This window comes from Hemiscyllium ocellatum, chromosome 9 (genome assembly GCF_020745735.1).
Source record: "Hemiscyllium ocellatum isolate sHemOce1 chromosome 9, sHemOce1.pat.X.cur, whole genome shotgun sequence".
In the NCBI taxonomy this organism is placed as follows: Eukaryota; Metazoa; Chordata; class Chondrichthyes; order Orectolobiformes; family Hemiscylliidae; genus Hemiscyllium; species Hemiscyllium ocellatum.
Window position 1 is genome coordinate 29,806,559 of NC_083409.1, and position 24,824 is coordinate 29,831,382.

The following is a 24,824-nucleotide window of genomic DNA, read 5'->3' on the forward strand; positions in this document are numbered from 1 at the left end:
ATGGTGCAGGAGGAAGTTTGTGTGTGGAGGTGAGGGTGTTCAAATGAAAAGCAAGATCACTGTGGAATATGATAATAGTTTATTGACAGGTTGGACGATTGGTCTGGGCTTTCTCAATTCGGCAGAAGATCCACAATATGTCGCCTGAGTCATTGCCTCCAGAAGTAAAAGGTTGGGAACATTTTTTACTGTCCACTAGTACTCTTGCAGTCTATACACTTTTTTTCAGCAGTGAGTTTGTTTGTGCACTTGCAAATCATTAAAATACACTTGCTGCATTGTGCAATTCCTATTCATTGAATTTCAACCTGCTTCTGTTGGCAAATGCTGAGCAAACCAGACCATGAGCTACGTGAAGAAAATAACGTATGGGTTTCACAGATGATTAATAGAGTGGAGAATATCGAGGTCATTTCACAGGAGTTCTCTTCTATTAGTAAAGGACCACAGTAGGAATTTTTGGACAATGTCTGAAAATTAAACCTATTTCAGTTTGTTCAATCAACGTTGTGCAGAAATGTGTTGTCCACACTCATGGCCATTTCTTTTGCTCCTTGTTGTGACTTCCGTATATTATATTGTTGTTGAGCAGTTGTAGTAAAGGACAACTTACTACTGGATCAAATTTTTCAGAACGGCAAAGAGTATTCTGGGATTATTTGTTTCTTCCTCATGGAGAATATTCCCAATTGACAGTCATTTCATGTTTCAATGAAGTACAGCAACATCACATACTACAATTTAACTGCCATTTTGCAGAGAGTAGTCACAAGATTTCTATGAGGCAGATAGCACAAATAACAGATATTATTGTTGGATTATTCTATTTGTATCATAGAAAATTATCGCACAGAAGGAAGCCATTTAATCCATCAGTTCTGCACCAGCTCATTCTCAGAACAGACCCATGATCCCAGTCCCTTGCCCTTCCTTCATACCCCTTCAATTATTTTTTTCTTTTTCAAAGATTGATTCTGTTCCTTTTTGAATATTACTATTAAATTTATATCCAGAATTCCTATCCAGTCCTAACTACTCAGTGTGTAAAAAGGCTTTTCATCATGTCACTTCTGGTTCTTCTATCAATCATCTTAAAAATAATGGCCATTGAAAACTGTTCCTCCTTTTTTACTTAGTACATAGACATTAATTTCTGATATAATTGCCTTTATAACATCTTTGCTTCAGTCTGATTGCATAAATGTAATCTCTTTATTCTGGAACCATTCTGGATATTTTTCCATCACTGTTTCTTCACTATCATTGGGTCAAAACCTGGAATTCGCTACAGCATATGAGCTGCACCATCTTAAGGAAGTAGCTCAACACCAGCCAGGGATGCCCATGTCCTCCGACTGAATAAAATGGGTGACGGACAAGTTAACAAAGGAGTGAATAAAGCATACGGAATCCTGGGTTTAAAAAAGTAAAGTCCACAAATAATGCTAAGCCTACATAAGATGTTAATTTGACCTCCTTGCATTACAGTAAATCTTGTTTCTGCGAAATCACGAATTTGCCAAAAAAAACTCATGCCAAAAAAATTAACAAAAAACAACATCCGTGGTCAAAAATTGTACATTCATGTTTTTTTAAACTAGCTCCACACTCTCAAATTTCATCATTCAAAGGTGTACTCACTAACAGAACTCTTGTGGATACAGAGGAATGACTGTAAATTGCCAATTCTGAGTGTAAGGATGGTGACTTGCTTGAAGGGAACTCTCAGGTAATCGAGTTCCCATGTATCTGATTAAATTGGTCATGGGTTTGGAATGTGCTGCTGAAGGATCACTGGTGAATTTCTGCAGTGCGTCTTGAAAATGGTGATGCTACTGAATGTCTATGGTGGTGGAGTAGATGCTTGTGGATGTGATTCTAATCAAGTGGCTGCTCTGTTTTGGATGATGTCAACCTTCTTGAGTGTTTTTGGAGCTGTACTCATCCACTGAGGGGTATTCCATCACATTCCTGACATGTGCCTTGTAGATGGTGCACAGACTTTGGGGACCTAGAAGGTAAGTTACACGCTGTAGTATTCTAAGCCTACGATCTGCTCTTGTATCTATTGTATTTACATGGTGAGTCCAGTTTAGTTTCTGGTCAGTGGTAACCCTCAAGGTGTTGATAGGGGATTCAGTGTTGTCAAGATATGGTGGTTGGAGTGTCCTTTTTCTTGGATATGGCATTTTTGTGGCATGAAAGTAACTACCCACTGTGCAGCCCACATATTGTCCAGGTCTTGTCGCATTTGGGCATACACTGCTTCAGTATCTGAGGAGTTGTGAATGGTGCTGGACATTGTACAGTTATTGGCGAGATTCCTTACTTCTGATGTTATGGAGGAAAATTGTTGATGAAGCAGCAGAAGATGGTTGAGCCTAGACTGTATCCTAAGGAATTGGGCTTCTGGTGCAGTTGTACCATCCATAGCTTGAAGCCAGGAGGCCAAGATTTAAGTCCTACTTGCTCCAGAGGTATGTTATGAAATCCGTGAGCAGGTAGATTAGAAACTGTCTATCCTGAGGAGCTCCTGTAGAGATGTTCAGGAACGAACATGACTGACTTCCAATCACAGCCATCTTCCTTCGTGCCAGGTATGATTTAACAAGCAGAATTCTGATGAAGAGTCACTGGACTCAAAAGGTTAACTCTGCTCTCTTCCAATGGATGCTGTCAGCTCTGCTGACTTCAGTTTCTGTTTTCATTTCAGATCTCCAGCATCCACAGTTCTTTGTTTTGTTATGGCAGAGTTTTCCCCCAATTCCCATTGACGCCAGTTTTACTTGGGCTCCTTTGGGCCTCAACTCAGTCAAATGTGGCCTTGATGACAAGGGCTGTCACTCTCGCCTCACTTCTGGAATTCAACTCTTGTCCATGTTTGAACCGAGCTTGTATTGAAGTAAAGTGCTCCTGATGGAACCCAAACTAGGTATCAGTGAGCAGGCTGTTGCTGCAATGATGCTGCTTGATAGTACTGTTGATGACACTTTCCACTACTTTACTGATGGGATGGTAATTGACGGATTGGATTTGTCCTGCTTTTTTTGTTAACAAAATATATCTGAACAATTTTCTGTATTTTTGGGTAGATGCCATTATTGTAGCTGTACTTGAACAGTTTAGCTAGGGAGCAGCAAGTTTCAAACACAAGTCTTCAGTTGTTAAGACCCATAGTCTTTTACAGTATTCAGTACCTTCAACAGTTTTCTTATCATGTGGAATGTGTTGAATTGGCTGAAGACTGGCATCTATGATGCTGGGAACCTCTGGAAGAGGCCAAGAGGCAACTGACTCAGCACTTCTGGTTGAAGATTGTTATAAATGCATCAACTTTATCCTTTGCACTGCTTGTATTGAGCTCACCCATCGTTGAGGATGGATCCTCCTCCGCCAGTGAGTTGTTTGATTTTTCTGCCACCATTCATGACTGGATGTGACCGGACTGCAAACTTCAATCTGATCTGTTGTTTGTGGGATTGCTGCTTCTGGTGTTTGGCATGCAAGTTGTCCAGTTTGGTAAGTTCATCAGATTGACACCTCATTTTTTGGTATGTTTGGTGCTGGTCTTGACATGACTTACTGCACTTTCCATTGAATAGAGTTGATCATCTGGCTTGAATATAATGATAAAGTGGAGATGTGCTGGGCCATGAAGTTGACAGATTTTGTTGGAGTGTAGTTTTGCTGCTGCTTATGGCCCACACTGCCTCATGGATGTTTAGTATTGAGTTGCCAGAAGTCTCTCCTATTTAGCACTGATTGTGTTGTGTGACACAATGTCAGGTATTACCAGTGTGAAGGCAGGGCCTTGGCTCCACAAGCATTGTGCAGTAATCGCTGTTACCAGTACTGTCATGGACAAATGCATCTGTGGCAGACAGATTGGTATGGATGAGGTCATCAAGAAAGTTGTTCCCTCCCCACCTGCTGCTATGAGTTGGCCAGTTGATCAGTAATGATGCTGTTGAACCTATCTTGATTGTAGTCATTGAAATCCCCCAGACTGTATTCTGCACCCTTGCCACCCTCAGAGCTTCCTCCAAGAGTTATTCAAAATGGAGAACCACTGATTCATCAGTCACAGGAGGAATGTTTGTGGTAATTCCTAAGAGGTTTCCTTGCCCACATTTGGCCTGATGCCATGAGTCATTTTGGTGTCCAAGATCACTGTTGAGGACTCCCAGGCCAACTCTCTTCTGACTGTATATGCCACTTCAATGCCACCTCTGCTGGGCCTATCCTTACCATTGGTAATAGTGCTATCTGGGACATGGAGAGGTATGATTCTGTGGGTGTGACTATGTCAGACTGTTTCTTGATTGGTGGGCTGTTCTTTGGAGAATTGGTGTGGACTCAATGGCACAAATGGCCTGTTTCCACACTGTATGAATTTTGTGATTCTATAATAGTAAGTGAGGTAACTCTACCAATTTTAGTACTAGTCACAGATGTTAATAAGAAGCACTTTGCAAAGCTGTTTTGTGCTATTGTTGTTTCTGGTGCCAGGTCGATGCCAGATGGTCTGTCAGCCTTATCCCTGTTTTGAGACTTTCTAGCGATTTGATACAGCTGAATGGCAGTTGAGAGTCAACCGTGTTGCTGTGGATCTGGATCACATGTAGGCCAGATCAGATAAGGATGACAGATTTCTTTGCTTGAAGTGAACAGGTGGGTTTATCCGACACTCGACAGTGGTTTTATGGACATCATTAGACTCTTAATTCCAGATGTTTATTGAACTCCTATTCCCCCAGCTGGATTTGAACTTGGATCTCTAGAGCATTACCCGAGTTTCTGCATTAATAGTCTAGTGATAATATTACTCGACCATTGCCTCGCCCAACCTTTATGCATAAACATCCCTCAGTTGCTTTGTGCATCATCTTTTAAAATTGACTGTTTAGCATGTGATACCCTCCCTTATTCCTCCTTTTGAAAATGCAATATGTCACACTTACATGAAGTTCAACTATCATTTTGCCATCTATTCTGTCATCCTCACTGTGCTCTTGAAGCCTGTTTCTATCTTCACTGCTTACTTAATTTCTGAATTTAATATTATCTCTAAATTTTACAGTTGTGCCCTGTACTTCTCATTCCAAATGCTTAAAGTATATCAAAACTAGCAGTGGCTCCAATAGTGGAGTTTGGGGAACTCCACTCTGAAAAATCCTTCGGTCTGAAAAAGAGTTGCAGCTCTGTTTTTCTATCATTGTAGCTAACCTTTGTATAATGTTGTGTTTTCTACCATCTGTTTTAGTTCTGCTAACAAGTCTAATATACAATACTTTGGATAATCTATGTCCACAAATTTGAGTTGAACTTTACTAATTGCATTTTCTCAACATGAGCAACATAAATACAGTGGCCCTAGTTTTCAGGAAAGTTGAACTAGGCACTTTTGTGCCTTCCAAAATGCAGTTCCAACTCGTGGCCTTGGCCAGGACTTTTGGCTTTTCACACAGGTATTATGCTGGCAGTTCATTTACTGAGCTGTAATATAGTGCAGAAGTCAGTTAGGAGGCTTGCCTTGGTTACCCAGCACAGGAATCAGCCCCAACATTGTTTAAAGGCCCCTTGAACCTCACCCTTTACCACTTTCATTCACTTACAGATCCTTCATAGCCAGTCGTACAGTACACAGTATACACTATGAACAGTTCTCCGAAGCTATATATTAACAATGGAATTATTTTAAAATTACTGGGGAGAAAGAAGTCTTGAAAATATCCGGCAACCTAATTTGAAAACCTGACTTTAAACACACAATCATTGATAGTGAGAAGAAAAAGAAACTATTCCAATGCCTATTGGGTTTGTAAACAAACAAATCATTTCAAAGTCTTTCTTATAATGCTCTGAAAAAGGTTTGGAGATGCCGGTGTTGGACTGGGGTGTACAAAGTTAAAAATCACACAACACCAGGTTATAGTCCAATAGGTTTAATTGGAAGCACACTAGCTTTCGGAGCGACTCTCCTTCATCAGGTGATTGTGTCAGGCTCAATCGTAATGATCGAGCCCTCCACTACCACCTGATGAAGGAGCATCGCTCCAAAAGCTCGTGTGCTTCCAATTAAACCTGTTGGACTATAACCTGGTGTTGTGTGATTTTTAACTCTGAAAAAGGTTGTCATTCTTGGACCATTAAACCGGCTGCGGTGATGAAGCATATATATACTTTTAAAACCCTGCGAAGTATTCATAATGACTGTTGTCATAACAAGAGATTCCAGCTGAAATTGACAGAATAGTGCCCATTTCCTTTAAAAAGGGAGTGCCTGTCCAATGGAGTGGAGCAGGTGCAGCATTCTTGTTCACCTTTTGAGAGTAGTTTTGTTTAGCAGCCTGAGCTGTTAGTCAATTTTAACCTTGCAGCATAAAACATGTCAGCAGAGACTGACAGAATTTTTATTTCACCTTACAGAATGTATTATGGCATTTTCTTAATTTGAAAACTGTCCTAATGCATAACAGATATTGCACAAAGCTGACCAATGTAAGGGTCAATTTATTTTTGCAGGGCAGAGCCCTATGATGCATCATTGTTAAAAACGTGTCCACATTTACAAAACTCCTTCTAATAGTGACATTTAAAGGTACCAAAATATTTTGCATTTACCTTTCAGACTGTTCCCAATTCTTTAGCAGGCTTCCTCCCCCCTCCATGGTCACAAACTCTTCAGGGAGGTGTTATTTTCAGGTTTGCAAAACACACACAAATAGTGTGTGGGAGGAAACAATATTTCCCTGTTGTCTTCACAATTGGAGCCCCAACCTTGGAAGAGGAGTGTATGCATGCATTTTGCACCCATGACCTTCCCAAAATATCAAAAGCCAAATGAATATAGTGAGAAACTCAGCTGGTCTAGCAGCATATGTTGATAAAGCAGAGTTAAAGTTTCAAGCCCAGTGACTCTTCTTCAGAACTGATTGTAGCAGTTTGTGGGGGAGGGGGGAAAGATATGAGCAGATAGTTGGTGATGGAGCCCAAAGGTCAAAATTCTAATCGTTTATTTTATCTTTATTCTTTGTTCCCAATTTGCTAATAACTTAAGCATCTGTGATTGCCTGTTTTTAATGCAACCCTTGGCTGGTATTCCTTAATAAAATAGTTTGAAATGTGTGTTCTGTGCACAGTGCAGTGTTTAGTTTGAAATGAACAATGTTAAAAAACAGATGACTGCAGATTCATTTGTTCTGGTATTATGCTTTTAATTTCAATCAACTGCTGCACCTTTTGAGTCTTCAGCATTTCCTTGGGCTTCTTGTATTCAGAAAGTGATTGACAAACATGAAGGATTGCCAAATAAATGGTGTTTTTATTTAGTTGTCACTGTTTTGAAAGATGAGGGACAGTCATCCATTTTGTCTTCATATCTTTAAAAATGCAAAGGTAGAAAATAGAGGTTGTTTGTGTTTCTGTCTGCTTTTGATCCTGTCTTCTCAGTTTATTATTGCTTGGGGCAGTTTGGAGGCAGACATTTTATGTAGGATTTAAGTTGAGCAATATTGTGAAATTTTACTCCAAAGACTGTGGGTATGGGGAATGCATTTTCAGAGTTCACAGTCCATGCTTAGTTAATATTCTGTCTCTAGGCTGTTCAATTTCCCTAGGTTTAAATAATAAAACTGCATCTTTCCAAACCATTTAGTGTTATGTGACAATTTAAGAGAACTGCTATTTCCCTTTATGTAGAATGCTTCTCTGTAATTTCTGTTTTGAATTGGAACAGGGTTGACTGATAACAGTCAGATATGAGTAAAAGCAGCAACGTATCTAGAAACTGCTCACAGTTGATAAACACCAGTGTACGGTCCACCTGACTGTGCGCCTGTCTGAAAATTTTCATTGCAGGATTTTTTCAACAGCTCCATTAGCAGCTGTTGAGAAATGTACAAGTGATTCTCTGGGAAATGCTAATTTAGTCCTCCCAGATGGTCAATTTTACCTAACAGAGTTTTATTTTAATGTTCAAGTTACTTTTCTCTCTTGCCCTCTGGTTAACTGCATAGTTGGAGAAATTCCAAGTTTCATCCAGTGCTGTTGGAAACAAGCACATGACTTTTCTTTAATAATGTTCTGTTTCTGACATGATATTGTAGTCCACTTCTGAATGAGTCCCACCTCTTTTGTTCTGTTTTTTTTCTCTCTCTCCTTCCCCTCTCCAACCTCACCCCCCCCCCCCCCCCCCCCCCCAATCTCTGTCCTTTTTTTTGGATAGCAGCTGTTCTGTCATTTCTATTCCCAACTCCATTAGACTGATTTATTCTTTACCATTGCAAGTCTGGAGTTTAAAAACAGAAAATGCTTGAAATGATTAGCAGGTCTGTTACTGTCTGTGGGTCAATTATGTTTCATTAGGTCTTACACTGTGGGTTTACCCTTTTGTTTTTACCCCTTTTCCCTGGTTGCAGTTGTTTCAAATATTTTGAAAATATAATTACCATTTTTCACACAAAATCAAATGCTCCTTTTGAATCATGTTGGTCTTCTGTCTACTCAGTGATGATGGTACGGTTTTTCCTTTCCATAGTCCAAGTTAACCTGACCAGTTTCTGGCATCCTTCTTTTAAAACATTGTTTTTGCTTTCTCGTTCTTCATACTTCCTTCGGTGTTAGCCATGTGACCCATTCCATCTCCCATCACATGATAAATAATTTCCTTTTAAATCCACTTTGCCTTATAGTTTAAATTAAATTATTAATTTTGCTTTAGCTATGTGATTATAGGAAAGCAAGCTTTAAAGTGCTTGAGGAAGACAGAGGTAAATCTCTGCTGCTCCTGCATGAGCAAGTGCTCTTTTAGATGTAGTGTGCCTGAAGGAGCTTTTACTGTGTTTCTAGTATTTATTATTACATGAGGTCTGGTAACCTATTTATCCAATCCTCTGCCATGTAGGTATTGTAGACATCCAGCATTCTGTGCACGGCAGCTGTTAGATCAGCTTCAGCTTTACAAAATGTCAGTTTCAAGAGACTGGAGTATTTTCCCAATGTCTGAAAAGCTTGGCTTGTTTCTAATGGAAAGGGATTCTGTTTTGACTTGATTTGACATTGCATCTCCTTTTTGCTTAGAAAATAGCCACAGGATATTAAAGTGATCACGTGGTCAGAGTGCCTCTGTTTAATGAAAAAGGTTATCTGTCTCAGCAGTTATCATTCTTAGTGAGCTGGATTTCTCTACATGATCTTTGGAAAGCATAATAAAGGCATGTTATAGTCAAGATCTTTATAAATACAGTTTTTCTACTGAAGCAAAAGCTATCTGTGATATTCCTCTTGCACAGTGAGTAGCATTACCAGAAGTGCTGTACAAGTGAAAATTAAATCACTGCCATGGAATATTTCGATGTCCATATCCAATGTTTTGCACTGTAGCAAACTACTTTAAAAACACAGCTCTTAGATTGCAATCTAAACTAAAGCAGTTCACATTTTTATTTTTGGAATTTTCCCTTCTGGAATTTTCACTGACCTGCAGGCAGGTTACCTGTTTTAGGTTGTATATGCTTGGTTGTTGCTTTACTAAATACCGTTACAGATTTATTTCCAAACAGCAGAACTCCAAGTGGATCACAGACTGCTGTTCAATGTTATGGTGCCAAACACACTGAATAATTGTCGTTGTTGCTATTAGTCCCAGTAAGTGTATGGACATTTTTCTACTTACTCAACTGGAGGTTGTCAAATTGTATTAACTGATATTACCAAAATAATTTACGGGAGATCTTGTTGTTTCTTCTGTTGGGATCCCATGACAACCAGTGTCATCCTGAGCAAATTCAGGAATGGGAAAGTTTGTTCCAGTAATCCTTTTACAAAGGCTAGAGACCATGAGTATATGTTGAATTCACACCCACACCAATCAACCACACCGTCCTGTGGCCCAACATACAACTCCCCCTCCCACTCTACCGAGGACATGGAGATCCTGGGCCTCCTTCACCGCCACTCCCTCACCACCAGACGCCTGGAAGAAGAACGCCTCATCTTCCGCCTCGGGACACTTCAACCCCAGGGCATCAATGTGGACTTCAACAGTTTACTCATTTCCCCTTCCCCCACCTCACCCTAGTTCCAAATTTCCAGCTCAGCACTGTCCCCATGACTTGTCCTACCTACCTATCTTCTTTTCCACCTATCCACTCCACCCTCCTCCCTGACCTATCACCTTCGTACCCTCCCCCACTCACCTATTGTACTCTATGCTACTTTCTCCCCACCCCCACCCCCACCCTCCTCTACCTTATCTCTCCATGCTTCAGGCTCTCTGCCTATATTCCTGATGAAGGACTTTTGCCTGAAACATCGATTTTACTGCTCCTCGGATGCTGCCTGAACTGCTGTGCTCTTCTAGCACCACTAATCCAAAATCTGGTTTCCAGCATCTGCAGTCATCGTTTTTATCTATATGTTGAATACTGTTTGCTTTCAGTTAACATAACAAGCAGGAAGCAGTTCTTTTAATACATAATCAAAGGATTAAATCAGGATATAGTCCTTTAGTTTGATCAGAGTAAATGACTCTGAGATCATGCAGTGAGGAAAGAAATTTGACTGCTTAAAAGGACCACACAGCATGTATGATAACTGCCTTTCTCTACAGAAAAGTGGATATTTGAAGTGTCTAGACACTCTCAATCTCATGGATTTCATAATGTCATTAACAACTATCCCAAACAGTACAAGATTAATTTGGCTATCTCAACTCTGAAATGTGATTAAAGGCTTAAAATCATGTTAGGGCCTATTTTTCTCATGTATATCTTCAGTTCTTGATGTATTTGACTCGTCAATGTTCAGTCTGATCGTTGTCACCAAATGAGAGCCATATCTTTGAGCAGTCATGTTCATTCCTGAAGAATTAATTGTTGTGACGGAACCATTGAAAGTTTGTTGAATGCTGCACAGCAGCTGATCATTGACAATGAACATAATAATTAGTTATAAGGGTTTAACTTTATACTTGGTTTGATGTGGCTGATCCTTCCCATCGCTTGTCAACGAAGGGAGGTGATAGCCTAGTGGTATTATCATTTAGACTATTAACCCAGCAATCCTGATAATGTTCTAGGGACCCTGGTTCAAATCATGCCATGGCTGATGGTGGAATTTGAATTCAATAAAAATCTGGAATTAGAAACCCAATATTGACCGTGAGACCATTGTCGATTGTGGGGAAAAGCCCCCCTCTGGTCTACCAACGTCTTAAGAGAAAGAAACTGCCATCCTCAACCTGGTCTTGCCTACAGACCCACAGCAATGTGATTGACATTTAACTGCACTCTGGGCAACCGGGGATGATGTAGTAAATGCTGACCTGGTCAGTGACAACCATATCCTATGAATGAATAAAGCAGAAGTATAGGACTGGAGTCACAACTTGACCAAATCAGGGATGGCAGCTTCCTTGAACTTGTCTACAAATTCAAAGACTATCAAATTCACTTTTACAACTGGCTCTGATGGAGTTTCAGCTCTCAATTTCAGAGTTGCTGAACTTGGACTCTAACCATTACAACTTGAATATTTGAAGTCTCTCTCGAGCTCAACACAGTAATGGGTATAGGATTTTCTTTTGAATGTTGATTAAAATTGAGGCTCATTAATTGTGTTAAATCAGATAAAGCTTTTCTGTGAAGCTGTTGTAAGAGAGTTAAGTGTTGACGTTCACCTTAAACAAAAGTGGCTTAGCTAATGAACATTTCTAATCATTTCCAGCACACATTTATATGCTCAAATGTGTTAATTGCTGTCTTCCCAAAATGTTGACTGTATGGACCTCCACCTTTGTGCTTCTTTACGCATTCCACATAGGTCAGTTGCATCAGTTCATTATTTCTGTAATCCATTTTCTACAATGCTTCTCTCTCCTGTGTTTTCTATCATTCTTTCTCTCCTTTGAATAACTATCTCTATTGTTTGACCTAATTATCTTACAAAACATGTGTCTTTTTCTTTGATGTTATTGCAGTGATTGCCTCATTTCTCCAACTATTTCCAACACCTTCTCATTATTGAAGTGAATTAATTTTATGGTCAAATGCAATCCAAGTGCAGTGAAAAGTTTGCAGTGTTGCTGCTTATGGCACCATCTTAGGTCCAAGATACCTAGCTACAGATACTTGAGTATATGGTACAAAATTGAAAGAATAAATACAAGACCAGCATAAAAATAAAAAGGAAGAAAGTACTCTATTTGTAGTCCTTTTACCATAATACATGCCAGCACCTAGCCTCCACCGACTGCACTGCCATCAAGTCTTCAAGGGACTCCCTTCCCCATGACAGCCTCCAGCCTGGGACCGCCTCCTGTCATCTTGTCTGTGTAGGATAAGCAAAATACTGTTTCATGTCCTCACCTCATCAATTAGTCTCTGTAAATTGTCCATGACTTAGCATACATTCTTTTCATTAGATTCCAGTTCAATTTCTTCACTGTTAAGTTGGTTCTTTTTTGCTGACAAAAGCTGGTCTTAGTAGTTTTAATTGTCCCTTGTATCTCACAGTCACATCTCCAGGCATCTGTGACAGTCTGTCCAAGATGAGTATTGCTTGCTGGGAGTACACCCGTTAAAACATAAGAGAAAAAAACGGGTTGTGTTTGCATGTATTTCGTATTCCAGTTAAAAAACATAACTCTACTCACACTCAGAACATAATGCAGAATGGCCATTGAGGCAACAAAAGACAATTCTGGCACTGTAATTGGCTGCTAGCAAAGAGCTGATCCCTTTGGGAGCATAGGACAGAAACTGAGCAAAAGGAACAGAAGAGTGGAAACAAGCTCAGAAGAAAACTATTAAAATATCTTGGATTTTTCTTCAGTTGATTCACTTTGGAAATCGAATATGTTTTGTTCCAGCAGTCTGAATTAAATACTCTGCGATCAGTAGATGGAATTGAATGAATGTTTTTATCACATTCTAAACTATTCAAAGTTGTAAGCAAGTAAGAAAATATTTTGCATTTCCATTACCTCACATGACTGATGTTAGAAGAGCATACACCTGAGAGGGTAAAGGGCAGCAATCGTGACTTGTCTGCATACTCTGTTCAGAGTTCTGATGTTTTTAAACGAAATGCCCTGATGACACCCTTACCATTGTTTTGGATTCTAACATTCAAAACAATATTGTGTAGAAACACCTTTCAACTTGAGCAGAGGTGATTTGCTTCTACTATGACTGGAAGCTGCTGTTGTGATTATAATGTCAGATTTTCATGTCTACTTATAAAATGTAGAGCCAACCACCTTTTTTGTTTTGTGGATAATTTAGCTCCGGTTAAAAATTTTGGTTCCTCAGTGCCCCAGTGAGTGAAGGCATGGTGGAACATTGAGTTAGATACAATAGTGTAGTTTCAGGGTTGATTCCTGGTCTTTGTGATGTTAGCTAGTCTTCGTCGCATAGCAGTGGATTTTTGCAAGTGGTTCATTCATTATTCAGGGGAAAACTCCAGCAGTTTGAGTCGTCAGAGCTGCTGAAATGCATGTTGGTTGTATTTTGCTCAATTGATGAGCGTTTATGATATGTTTACCTGAGAATGAGGAGTTTTAAAAGTGGTCTCATAAAGTAAGTTCTTTGCTTTGACCAAGTGACTTGATAAATTAAATGATACTTTTTAGTGGTCATCGAAATTAGGTATCCGGAGTTTTCCAGTTTTTTTTAACCCTTACTCATAATTCAAAATATTCTGCTCCTATAGACTTAAGATTTAATTTTGCATGCTTTAGAGAATAGGGAAGCAGTGTGGTTCACTTGATCCTATGAGAATTTAACTAAACATCCTTTGAGACATAGTCAGTTTGGATGTGAGGATTATTAAGTGTGGCAGTGCATTCCTTTAATTCTGAACTGCTCCTCTGATTTTTACTCCTACCTCAAACATTACCTGATCTTCTTTCCACTCAATGTGCAGCATGATCAAAGGAGAAAAAATCGTTTTGATTAATTTCTACATGCTTTCTTTTATTTGCCCCACCCCCCCCAAAAAAACTATAAGCCACACATTGTCTTAATCTTGATATAATAAATCCATACTGTCCAAATATAGAGGAAATAGTGATGAAACCCATGTTCTTACCTCCAGCTGTTCTGAAAAGATACCTCCATGCAGCTGTTAATACACCGAGCTGTTATCTTGTGTTGTTCTGATTAGCATCTGTTTTGTTTTGTCTGACATCTTCCCTCAGTTTTCATTATTTGGCTTCCTGATCTATTGCAGTTAATTAGAACTGTTTGCTTACCTGTAAAACCGACTCGTCCTTACACGATGCCAACAATATTTAATGAGAAACAAAATGACTTAAAGATTTTAAAGTATTTTCTCTCCAAAAATTGACAAGCAAATTATGAATATGCACATCAGATCCTTTTGATTTTGGATTTGAAAAGTGAGCAAACTGTTTCTGGCCAGTAAATATCATCTGTTGTGCTCCTGACCATCCATCATTCTATATTTAATCCCTGTCACTACAGTTTGACTTGGCTGGAATCCAGATGAAAGCATCTGTATGAGAGCATTTTACGCAGTGGGCTGCTGCACTCGAGCTCACTGCTCAGCTGGAATGTGTTCAGAGACGCTGAAGATATCATGTGATGGACAAACCTTCTTGAGGTGAAATTACTATTGTTCTTCCTGAGGGTCACATTGATCTCTACTGCTGAGATCGGTGTGTTGCTCAATGAATGCTGCAGTAAAGAAGCAGCATGTAAGTGACTCTGCTGCTAATGGTCCCTGCTGCCTTCAGGCACTAATCTTCTCATAGGTGCATTGCCATAACAACAGCCCCAGTTGGGACAAAACATTGTTCGTAAGGCCCATGTTTATGTTGTTTAAGGGATGGTGGTAAACCAGTAGATTTGTTTGCTCCTTTGAACAATCTGCTTTTCCTCTATCGTTCATGCTCTTAAAGTATGAAAAGTGAATCAGCGCATGTTGTACCTGGAAGTGAAGAGAACCTAATCCCATATATGTCTGGAGGAAATGGGAGTGGCTTGACCTGATCTGGCTGTGTGATTGTAAGGATATCAAGAAACTGGTGTTTTAAATCTGTGATGGGTGAAATTTGGAGTTTCTGATTTTTTTCTACAAACTATTGATATTACCTGAAAACAATTGCCCTGATTAGCCATTTAAGAGAAGTATGTTGTCTTGAAATCATCAGAACAAGGTGGATGGCTGGCACAGTTTATTTGGAAGAAAAATCAGTACGTTCTAGGCCAGTAACTATTATGAAGAGAATTGCCTAATTTATCTTGTGTGAGAAGAAACGATAATTAGAGGTGACCTGATACCAAACATACTGCTGAGAGGAAATTTACCATTCATATGTGTTGCATATTCTTTTAGCGAAGCCAGAAAGCACTCCAACGTAGTGATTTGTTTTTCTTTTGCAAGTGGATGGAGTACCTCAAGTTTGCAGCCCTGCATTGTGGAAACCAGCAAACTGTTTGACAAACAAGATTTTCAGGAGCAATTCAGTCTTGAAGATTTGTGCAATCCTGGAGATCCATAAAAAGACTGACGAGACACACCCCTCCTTTCAGTGTATGATTTGAAAATTGTGACAAATATTTGGTCTTGGTATTGGTGTTCCGCAGAGGGGAAAGGTGGGATCGCCTTTTCTCCTAGACTGTCCCAGCATCATGATCTGGGGATGTTCTGTTAAATGGCTGCGTAGTTGCCTAATGTAAGTACAGTGTTATATTGATTTCCTAATCTGCTTCTGAGCTAAATATGAAAATACTGGATGGGTGTAATATAATAGGTATTCTAACATGGACTTTAAAAGAAAAGCCTTATAAGGAAAAAAATTCCCAAAGGTTTATTTCTTTATCACTTTGACTCCAACCTTGTGACATTTCCTTGTTACTTGGTGGTATGTTGGACAGTAACCTCTTAACATACCATTAGCAGTGACATTTAACTCACTGCAAGATGATGTGCTTGAGAACAGTGCATATTTGTTATTTTGGTTTTCCTCTACCACACTCTGATCCAGATGATCACAAGAGTGCATCGTTGTTTTTCACAGGCCCAGCCAGTAGTTCACAGGCACATTCTAACTGGAAAACATACATAGATCAAAACTTGTAACTTCAAGCATGCACACGTATGTGCATCCTGTATAATATCTGTATAAGCTTACTCATTGGTGAAAGATTACCTGCATTTAGTCAATTTGGAAGTAACAACTAGGTAAACTTCATCTGTGTTCGTAGCATATTGAATTGTCAAGTTTGATTTCACATGAGATGCTGTATCTTCTGATCGCATATCCTTTTCCTGATTCTCTCCTTCTGCCTAGAGGAGCTTAGTGGGTTGGGAATTTGAGTGATGCCCTTCCATCTCATATGGTTTCTTATGCTTAATTAAGTTTTACTATATGCAGTGGGTGAAAAAGTTGCTCCTACCCTTTTCTGTTTCACTTCTGTTGACAAACTTGTCACATAAAATCTGAGGGATGTTTTGTTTCATAGTTTTTTTAACATTTAATAAAGACATTCATATTTTATCAACATTTTTTCTGTGCTGAATTCAGATTCTTGTCTTTGCTTTTGAGTTGTGCAAAAACAAAAATTTCACTTTTTCAAAATATTTAAACTTGAAATATATACATTGAAAAACTGTGCCCAAACTTTATGTTGTCTCAGTGATACATGTTTAAAGATGCAATGATTGGATGACATGACATCTCTTGAAGCACCGAAATGGAAGGTTTTCAAGTGAGCAAGAAAACCATCCAATTCCTTGAGCATTGTAGGTAGAAGTAAATTCTTTGTATCTAGCATAAAATGTGCACCTTATTGAAAAGTTTTTAATGTCATATAGGATTTTACAGTACAGAAAGAGGCCATACTAGCCATCATTTTTGTATCACCACCTGAAAGAGAGAGAGCACTTATTATCTTGTTTTTTATGTTCTCAATATGCTGTGAAAGTCTTGCATCATAAAAGTATCAGGTGAAGTAAAACCCGAACAACAGTTTTCCATACTATCTTCCCCAAGGCAGTTCTATTTTTGGAATCCATGGAGGTGCATATTTTAGTGAGCAATTTATTATGTTTTTTAATGTAGTCTTTGTATCTGAGGGAAATTTTGAAGTAATGGGAGCTTTTGTACTATTGTACATTAAACATGTGCCTGACAACTTGAGCAAGATTGTAGAAACAGGCTTGCAGCATCTTGATATTGAGCACATGTGACCATTTCATGTGTTTTGCATATATGCTATAAAGCTGGTTTCCTGACTGATTTGTAAGTACCCTGGCAACTCTTTTTCTCACTTGTTGAAGCCTTGCATTTGTTTAACAGTCTACTCTCCGCATCTGTTCCATTGTGGCATTACTGGTTCAAAGTTTTAGGTTGGAGTCCTGTAGATTTTAGTGTTGAGACATTGTAGCAGATTTTGGAGCTAGGCAGGGAATTAATGGTTTTCAAGCACTTGGATTTAGTTTTGATTATTTTATTTAAAGAGAGTTTGTGTCGGTGAAGAATGGGTATATTAGTTTTGAATGCAACATCATGAGAAACAAGCTTGATTTCTCTGCTGAGTTCCAAATCTCAGTCCTGTTTCTGGTGGAATTACAGGCAGGCAGGTTTGTACTTATTATGAAGAATAATCAAAGAGAAAAAAATATGTCTTTGCCTCTTTTAGGTTCTTAGTAGCAACTCACTCAGACCTCTGTCAATACAAGCCAAAGAGGGAGGCAGCAAATCAGACATGTTATCTGAACAGTGAATAGCTAAGTTGGGTAGAAGATCTAAAATATTGAAGATGAATTATTTTATGGTGAAAACAAAAAATGCTGGAGATTACAACGGATCAGGCAATATCCATGGAGAGAAAGCAAGCTAACATTTAGAATCTAGATGACTCTTGATCAGTCATGTATTTAAGGGTCGCTTATTAGGGAGAAAATTCAGTATGTTGTCAATTTTAATTCTGAAATGTCATTGTCTTGAGCTTTCAACTGTTCGATTTATATGAATAGTTGAGGTTAACAACCATTGAATATGTCTGCTGTTGTACTGAATTGGTTGGTTAGTCTGGAAGGATTTTGCCATTATTCCTGCTACTCGTCTTTTTTTCTATAAATCCTGTGGCTAAATGTTGACTGAGATCAGGTTTGGTTTGGCTATGATTTTCCTGCTGCTGCTAGCTGAACAACTTGTCATTGGTCACTATCTTGGCTGATGCTCTGAATGACAGTGAGATGAGACACTGAAAGGCTATTGATGTCAACTTTGGGTCTGTGCCTTGAAAGACAAAAATAAACTGCACTAGAGCAAAGATTGTTGCTTTTGTGCTCTAATATTTGACAGGAGGTACAAAAAAAATCTGTTCACTTGAAATAATTTTGGGAGAGAACCCTTTCCATTTTTCTGAACAGAACAGCAAATGTGGTTAAGTTCTGATGAGGATGCTGTTGATATCTTTGACCTGATAGTGATGTTCAAACCCTGGATAAATTCCTATTATAATGCTGCAGCTTAACCCTTCTTGTCTATGCTGTATTGAACTGTTTGCTGGAATTGTCAACATAAAAATAGCAACTCTATTCCAAATGTAATTCATTGGTCCAGACCTGCTTGAGAAATGATAAAATGACACACAGTTCGCAAATTATCTCTTACTCCCTCTTTCGCTAGTGTTAGGTGTTCATCCTAGGTAAGATTAAAATGCAGCTCCCCATAATGGAAAATAGATGATAAGAGAAAAGATCTATGAACTTGTGCATGAAATAATCTTGTATGCAATTATTTGTTGTACAGACACAAATATAATCCATAATTCTGTTCATGCTTATTGTAGTTGCTTCTATTCTGTACAACAAGCTTCGGCACCCTAACGTTTTGACTTTTATTTCTCAGCAATGTATTATTCTTGTTGTTTTCAGGTCCCGTGCTTTACCAAAATTGAAAGAATCTCGTTCCCATGAATCATTGCTGAGTCCTGGAAGTGCGGTTGAATCTTTGGAATTAAATATGGAGCAAGATGTTTTCGTTAAACCTTTGCACAGTAGTATCCTTGGGCAAGACTTCTGCTTTGAGGTACTGTATCGTCATCTAACCGGACTCAATAAGAAGAGTAACTATTTAGAGTCACCGAGCCATAGAGATGTTCAGTATGGAAACAGACCCTCTGATCCAACTTGTCCATGTCAACGTGATATCCTAAATTAACCAAGTCTCATTTGCCACCATTTTGCCCATATCCTTCTCAACTCTTTCTATTCAAGTGCACAATGAGGTGCCTTTTAACTGTTGTAATTGTACCAGCCTCCTCCTTCACCTCTACTTACTCATTTCATACATTGCTCCACCTTTTGCCTGAAAAAAAATGCTTCTCTTTTGCCACAACATGACCTCCCAATTCCTATACGCAGTGCACTAACCAATAAAGCAAACATATTCACTACCTTGTCCACCTGCAACTCCACTTTCAAGGAACTATGAATCAGCACCCAAGGTCTCTTTGTTCAGCAACACTCCCCAGGACATTGCCCTGATTTGCCCTCCCAAAATGTGGCATCTCATACTTATCTAAATGAAACTCTGTCTGCCACTCTTTGGCCCATTTCCCAATCTTTTTATGGGGCTGACCAAATATCTCAGAATTAAGGCAGTAGAGACCAGTGTATTCAGGCCATAGTTGTATCATGAAATGCTATGAGGCTGTGTAGCCACAGCAAGCACACATGATTCATATTTCCCACAGTTACTAGTTTCATTCTTTTTGTAATCCACGAGTAGTCACTGAGTATTCTGTAAAAGTCATAAGTAATATTTTAAATCACATCAGGCTTTACACGATAAGATCAGTGAGACAGACTATGCTGACAGGACGATACAATGGAGCTACTTATAGGAGCTGTAGTATAAAGTATCATTGGAATATAGACTTAAGGTTAGGTTCTTTTTCACAGGGAGGAATAGCAAATGAGGTTTTGAGTTATTCTGCTGCCCTTGCCTGCCTCTTGTTGGCTACTTTCTGAGCTGCATTGAGAGAGGCTACGTGAAAGTTTTGCACACAGTCACAGCAAGATTGTTTTGTAGCAGTTAAAGATTTGGATAGCTAAGTGTGAACTGTAGAATGTGCAGCAAGCAAACACATTTAAATATATATTTTACATATGTATTGTTTTTTATTCTTTTGTTTGTGATTTCCCATTTCTGAATCATACCCTAGAAATAAATTGATTTCTGACAATAACCACCCTTTTCCAAAATCGGTTATCACTGGCTTCAACTTCACAAATATCAGTAACATACTCTGAGCAGGAATTCATCTTGTACCCTTCTGTGACGCACACTATTCAAATGGAAATATCGGTTACACACTAGATTCTAGCTGGCAAGTATATTTAACATATACGGTTATGTGTAAGAATTCTGATTCCCTCTTTCTGATATCCTAAGAGATACTTGAAATCAAACAGCAGAACAGTCAGCTATGCAGATTGACTGCTGGGTCAAACAGCAGTGTAGGTTTATTTCACAGCTTGATTCACTTCCCATGTCGTCACTGCCTTTGTCTGACTTCCTCCTTTTTGATTTTTTCTCCCCCCCCCAAAGTTTGAATACAATGCAACAGCTTATAACACAGTAATTGCTGCTCCTAGAGTTCGAGGGAATCAGCTCCAGCACTGAAAATACCTCAAAAAAAGAGCAGGTCTTACAGCCATAATTTTTTCCTGTCCTCCATCACAGATTACCCAAAATCTGGGTAATCTGTGGACAAGAATATGGAAGGTAAGGAACATGGGGAAATGAACAGCAATATCTTGAAAAATGTCCATATTACAGAGGAGGAAATGCAGGACAGCTTAAAACGAATAAAGGTGTATAAACCCCTGGGACCTGATCAGGTGTACCTGAAAACTCTGTGGCAAGCTAGGGAAGTGATTGCTGGGCCCCTTGCTGGGATATTTAGATCATAGACGGCCACTGATGAGATGCCAAAAGATGGAGGTTGGCTAACATGGTGCCACTATTTAAGAAGAATGGTAAGGAAAAGTTAGAGATCTGTAGACTGGCGAGAGTGACATTGGTGGTGGGGGAGTTGTTGGAGGCAACCCAGAGGAACGGGATTTACATGTATTTGGAAAGGCAAGGGCTGATTAGGGATAGTCAAAATAGTTTTGTACATGGGAAATCATCTATCACTAACTTGATTGAATTTTTTGACGAAGTAACAAAGAGAATTGATGAGGGCAGAGCAGTGGACACGATCTATATAGACTTCAGTAAGGCGTTCAACAAGGTTCCTCATGGTAGATTGGTTAGCAAGATTAGATCTCATGGACTAGAGGGAAAACTAGCTATTTGGATACAGAACTGGCTCAAAGGTAGAAGATGGAAGGTGGTGGTGGAGGGTTGCTTTTCAGACTGGAGGCCTGCGAGCAGCGGTGTGCCACTGGGATCGGCGCTGGGTCCATTACTTTTCATCATTTATGTAAATGATTTGGATGTGAACATAGGAGGTATAGTTAGTAAGTTTGCAGATGACACCAAAATTGGAGGTGTAGTGGACAGCGAAGAGGGTTACCTCAGATTACAACAGGATCTGGACCAGATGGGCCAATGGGCCGAGATGTGGCAGATGAAGTTGAATTGAGATAACTGTGAGGCGCTGCATTTTGGAAGAGCAAATCAGGGCAGGACTTATACACTTAATGGTAAGGTCCTGGGGGTGTTACTGAACAAAGAGTGCAGGCTCATAGTTTCTTGCAAGTGGAGTCGCAGGTAGATAGGATAGTGAAGAAGGCGTTTGGTTTGCTTTCCCTTATTGGTCAGAGTATTGAGTATAGGAGTTGGGAGGTCATGTTGCGGCTGTACAGGATATTGGCTAGGCCACTGTTGGAATACTGCACGCATATCTGCTCTCCCTCCTATCAGAAGATGTTGTGAAACTTGGAATGGTTCAGAAAAGATTTACAAGGATGTTGCCAGGGTTCAAGGAAAAGGAAGAGCTGAATAGGCTGGGGCTATTTTCCTTGGAACATCAGAGGCTGAGGTGAGACCTTATAGAGGTTTATAAAACATTGAGAGGTGTGGTTAGGGTAAATAGGCAAATTCCCTGGGGTGTGGGAGTCCCAAATAGAGGGCATAGGTTGAAGGTGAACAGGGGGAACATTTAAAAGGGACATGAGGGGCAGCTTTTTCATGTAGAGGGTGGTGTATGTGGAATGATCTGCTAGAGAGAGTGGTGGAGGCACTTAAAATTACAACAATTAAAAGGTATCTAGAGGGATATTGGCCAAGTGTTGGCAAATGGGACTAGATTTATTTAGGAAATCTGGTCGACAAGAATGAGTTGGATTGAAGAGTCTGTCTCCGTACTGTCTATCTTTATGACTCTATGTCCATATGCTATGGCAGCAACACCTTATCAAATTGCAACTTTTTTAAACCTTTCACCCTGAAATATTGTCCTATTTAAGGTCTCCCTTTTGTACAATTCTTTCCCTAGTTATCCTCTTCCCCTTGATATGCTTAGACTTGGGGATCTCTGTAATCTTTCCTGCCAGTTTTGTTCCTGTCGCTACTTTGCTCTCCTAATGGCTTTTTAAAGTTCTCCCTTATACTTTTTCTCCTCCATTAGGACCGCAGTTGATTTGCTTGCTTTGTACCTGTTAAAAGCCTGTTTTATTTCCTCCTCCTCCTGTCCTGAAAGTTCCTAGACTTTCGGGATTCTCTAGGCTTATTGCTCCTAGATTTCACCTGAAAAGGAACAGGTTGGGGCAGTACTATTCTCAATTCTGTTTTTAATGATCCCCTCGCTGTTCTGCTGTGAATTTACCCAGGTATAGCTGTTCCCAGTTTACTTTGGCCAAATCCTGTCTTTCTTTAATAAGTTTGCCTTCCTGCAATCCAAAGCCTTTTTTGCAAAGTATTCCTTTCCCTTAAGAAGAAACTTAAAATATGTGGTGTTTGTAGTTGTTATCACTAAAATGCTCTCCCACAGAATTAGGTCCAGTACTGTACTGCCTTGTCAGACCTTCTACATGTTGATATAAAAAGCTCTCCTGAATACATTTCAAGAAATCTATCCCCTTCAAACACTTTACATCATGACCATTTCAATTAGTTTTGGAACAGTTGAAATCTCCTAATATAATTGCCTTTTTATTTTAACACCTCAGTGAAATGTCTACGTATCTGCTCCTCGATTACCCACTGACTGGCGGTTTGTAATGCACTCCTAGCAGTCTGACTGCTCCATTTTTAATCCTAAACTCTAGAAATAATCCAATTAAATTGTATTCACAATACTATTTTATATAGAACAAATTCATGCTTTTTTTTCATTTGGGAAAATACACAGATTCAATTTTGTTCTTTCATGTGATATGCTAGACTGTGCCAGTGTGTGTTACTCATCCCTAATTGCCCTTGAGAAGGTGAAGAGCTGCTGCTTTGACCTCCTTCATTTCAAGTAGGTGTACCCACAATGCTTTCAGAAAGGATTTTGATCCAGTGATGGTGAAAGAACAGCAATGGTGTTTGGCTTGGAAGTAAATTTGCAGGTGTTTAAGCTACCATGCTTCATCTATCCTGTCTTCCTGGGTGCTAAAGGTCATGGGTCAAAAGGTGTTGGCAAAGGAGATTTGCTGAGTCCTTGTAAAGCTTCTTACTGATCTTGCAGGTCAACATTGCTGTCACTGAGAGTTGGTGGTGAACAAATTGGTCATTGAAGATGAAAGTGTCACTAAAGCGGCTGTTTGGTCTTGGATGATGTTAATATTATGAAGCACTTGAGCTGCATTGTTGTGGGGTAGATGGAGTTTAATCTGGACAAGTATGAGGTTATGCATTTTGAGAGGTCAAGTGCAAGGGGAACATATACAGTAACTGCCAGGACCTTTAGGAGCATTGATAAACAGGGACCTTGGGATTCAAGTCCATCGCTCCCTAAAAGTAGTAAAATAAGTGGATAAGGTAGTAAAGAAGGCAAAAGGCATGCTTGTCTTCGTTGGTTGGGGCACTGAGTATAGAAGTTGACAAGTCATGTTACAGGTCTATAAGACTTCATTTAGACTATTGTGTGCAGTACTGGTTGCTACACTACAGGAAGAATGTGGAGGCGTTGGAGATGGTACAATAGAGGTTTTCGGGAATGTGCCTGAATTAAAGGGTATTAGCTATAATAAGTTGTAAAACTTGGATGGTTTTTGCTAGAGCATTGGAAATTGAAGGATGATCTGATAGTACTACCTAAAATTATGACAGGCTTGTTTAAGGTCGACAGAGGGAGTCTTTTTCCCATGGTGGAAATGTCAAATACTGGAAATGGAGGTTTCCGGTGAGAGGGGAAAAAATATTAAAGAAGCTGTGAAAGACAAGACACTGGTGGTAGGTGCCGGGAACATGCTGCTGGAGAGGGTAATCGAGCCTCTTGTGAAGCGCTTCTGTGCTGATTCCTCCGGCATTTATACTGGTTTGAATCTGCCGCTTCCAGTTGTCAGTAGCTGTCCGCTGCAGTGGCCGGTATATCGGGTCTAGGTCGATGTGTCTGTTGATCGAATTTGTGGATGAGTGCCATGCTTCTAGGAATTCCCTGGCTGTTCTCTGTTTGGCCTGTCCTATAATAGTGGTGTTGTCCCAATCGAATTCATGTTGTTTGTCATCTGAGTGTATGGCTACTAGGGATAGCTGGTCGTGTCGTTTCGTGGCCAGTTGATGTTCGTGGATGCAGGTTGTTAGCTGTCTTCCTGTTTGTCCTGTGTAGTGTTTTGTGCAGTCCTTGCATGGGATTTTGTAAACCACGTTGGTTTTGCTCATGCTGGATATCGGGTCCTTTGTCCTG

At 39.6% G+C, this 24,824-nt stretch overlaps 1 protein-coding gene across 5 annotated transcripts in view; it reads left to right on the forward strand.

Moving 5' to 3' along the window:
• rasal2 (RAS protein activator like 2) overlaps positions 1-24,824 on the forward strand; it is a 410,016-nt gene that overhangs the window by 303,638 nt on the left and 81,554 nt on the right. For all 5 annotated transcript variants that reach the window (XM_060830107.1, XM_060830105.1, XM_060830106.1 and 2 more), the window contains one exon: positions 18,913-19,066. In XM_060830107.1, the coding sequence (XP_060686090.1) occupies positions 18,913-19,066 (154 nt within the window). The remainder of the gene's footprint in view (positions 1-18,912; positions 19,067-24,824) is intronic.